This window comes from Poecilia reticulata, unplaced genomic scaffold, assembly GCF_000633615.1.
Source record: "Poecilia reticulata strain Guanapo unplaced genomic scaffold, Guppy_female_1.0+MT scaffold_1771, whole genome shotgun sequence".
Taxonomy (NCBI): Eukaryota; Metazoa; Chordata; class Actinopteri; order Cyprinodontiformes; family Poeciliidae; genus Poecilia; species Poecilia reticulata.
The window spans coordinates 1-1,997 of record NW_007616502.1 but is presented as its reverse complement, the minus strand read 5'-3'; the positions used below and the strand labels follow the sequence as shown (position 1 = coordinate 1,997).

The window sequence follows — 1,997 nt, the reverse complement described above, 5'->3', positions numbered from 1 at the left end:
TTTAAAAGCCTGACAGAGATCTGCCAGACGAGATCGGGATAACGGCTCTCTAGCATCTCATCTTCTGCACCAGACAGTCCTGCTGTCCAAAGACGATTCTTCACACTTTAATGAACGTTTAGTAGATCCWGGCACATTGGAGGAGTGTTACAATGGAACTGTTCAACTCTGCTTTTGGAAAAAATATAACTTTTGTGCGTCCTGCGTATTTTGTAATCAATGGATTTATTGGCTTACCTAACATGAAGTCCTACTACATCTTTCTGTTTTTTCTCTATATAATTTCAGTGGTGGGAAACACAGCYGTAATGGCTGTAATATATTTAGATCACAATCTAAGAACTCCAAAGTATGTTGCCGTTTTTAACCTTGCATTTGTGGACCTGTTAGAAAGCTCCGCTCTGGTACCAAAGGTGATTGACRTYTTTCTGTTTAACCATAACATAATCCCCTACAATGWCTGCTTGACGTTCCTTTTTTTCTGCTACACTTGCCTTTCAATGCAGTCTTTTAATCTGGTTGCTCTCTCCTACGACCGGCTGGTTGCCATCATATTCCCTCTTCACTATCAAGTAAAAGTAACCTGCAGATCTATGCTGACTTTGATCGCCTCTTTCTGGATCTTTGCTGTAGTTGCTKTCTTAGTTGCTGTCGGCCTCCTGACAAGACTTTCATTCTGYAAGTCTTTGGTTATTAACAGCTATTTCTGTGATCACGGTCAGATCTACCGCCTTGCTTGCAATGACAATTTTCCAAATRATGTMATTGSATTTTTTTAYCCTGTTCTTATTTTTTGGCTGCCGCTTGTTTTTATCCTTTTAAGTTACCTCTATATTAGTTATRCTTTAGTAAAAGTGGCAACATTTCAACMAGGAATCAAAGCCTTTAAGACCTGCATCGCTCATCTTTCGTTAGTGGTTATCTACTTTACCCCTGTGTTAATCACATTTACAATGATGGAAAAAATACACCCAAACAACAGGATCATAAACTTGTCTTTGGCCTCGGTGCTGCCACCGATGTTGAACCCAATCATTTATGTCCTGCAGACGCATGAAATCAAAGTGTCAATGAAAAAATTATTTAAAATATTTTTTAAATCAAAAATAAGAAGTAAAAATTCCACAACAATGTGACTTGACTGTAAAATAACCCATAGTACTCTTATTTGTCTAAAAWTGCTTTTTCATAAGTTTGCTTAAAATTGCCTTTTTTTTAGTTTCAACAATTGTGTCTTGTTTTTCTACTGACCTTTTACGCTTTTAAGAAATGATCAAGAAAACTACAAATGTTGGAAAAAAAATCATGATTTCTCTAAACTGGTGACATATTTATCTCATAAAGAGATTCAGTAGAATATAATTTAATCAAATGTGGATGGCTGTGTTACGAGTCATATGACTTGTATTATTGTGGTTTTTTTACGAAGCAGCCTGTACAGAATTTCTGTGTTCAAACAATAAAGACATACGTATTTCTTGTTACGCTATGATTGACTTTTATTTAAAGCCACAGCTTTTACAATATTATGTTCTGCAGGATAAAAAAAATATTTCAGCTTAATCTTACGTGAGAATCAAGGCACTTTACGGCGTTTGATAAGGCCTTAGCAACACATATGTTCATATTTGTACTGCCTTCACTGCCTTCAATGTTTTATACAATAATGTTATGGAGTATTTCTTACAATAAACACCAAGATGTATGTAAGTAACACATCTCAGAGAACTACTCTTGTTTTTGTTTTCAAAGCTAATATTGTATTGTACGTACCACACAGAGGATTTCATTGTTACGCTGAGTGAACTGGGTTCGTCTTGGACACACATGGGAATAGACAGTGGCAATCTGAATAAAGAGAGACGAGAATCGCTGCTCCTCTCCAAAGTCTCCACTTCGTCATTTAAAAGCCTGACAGAGATCTGCCAGACGAGATCGGGATAACGGCTCTCTAGCATCTCATCTTCTGCACCAGACAGTCCTGCTGTCCAAAGACG

General features: G+C 37.0%; 1 protein-coding gene across 1 annotated transcript; it reads left to right on the top strand.

Annotated features, from left to right (window-relative positions):
• The first annotated feature begins 32 nt into the window (after positions 1 to 32).
• On the top strand, positions 33 to 1,153 carry LOC103461489 (olfactory receptor 1361-like). The gene has a single exon (XM_008403778.2). It carries the CDS (start codon positions 153 to 155, stop codon positions 1,134 to 1,136), a length of 984 nt encoding a protein of 327 aa, XP_008402000.1. The 5' UTR covers positions 33 to 152; the 3' UTR covers positions 1,137 to 1,153.
• Positions 1,154 to 1,997: the final 844 nt, after the last annotated feature.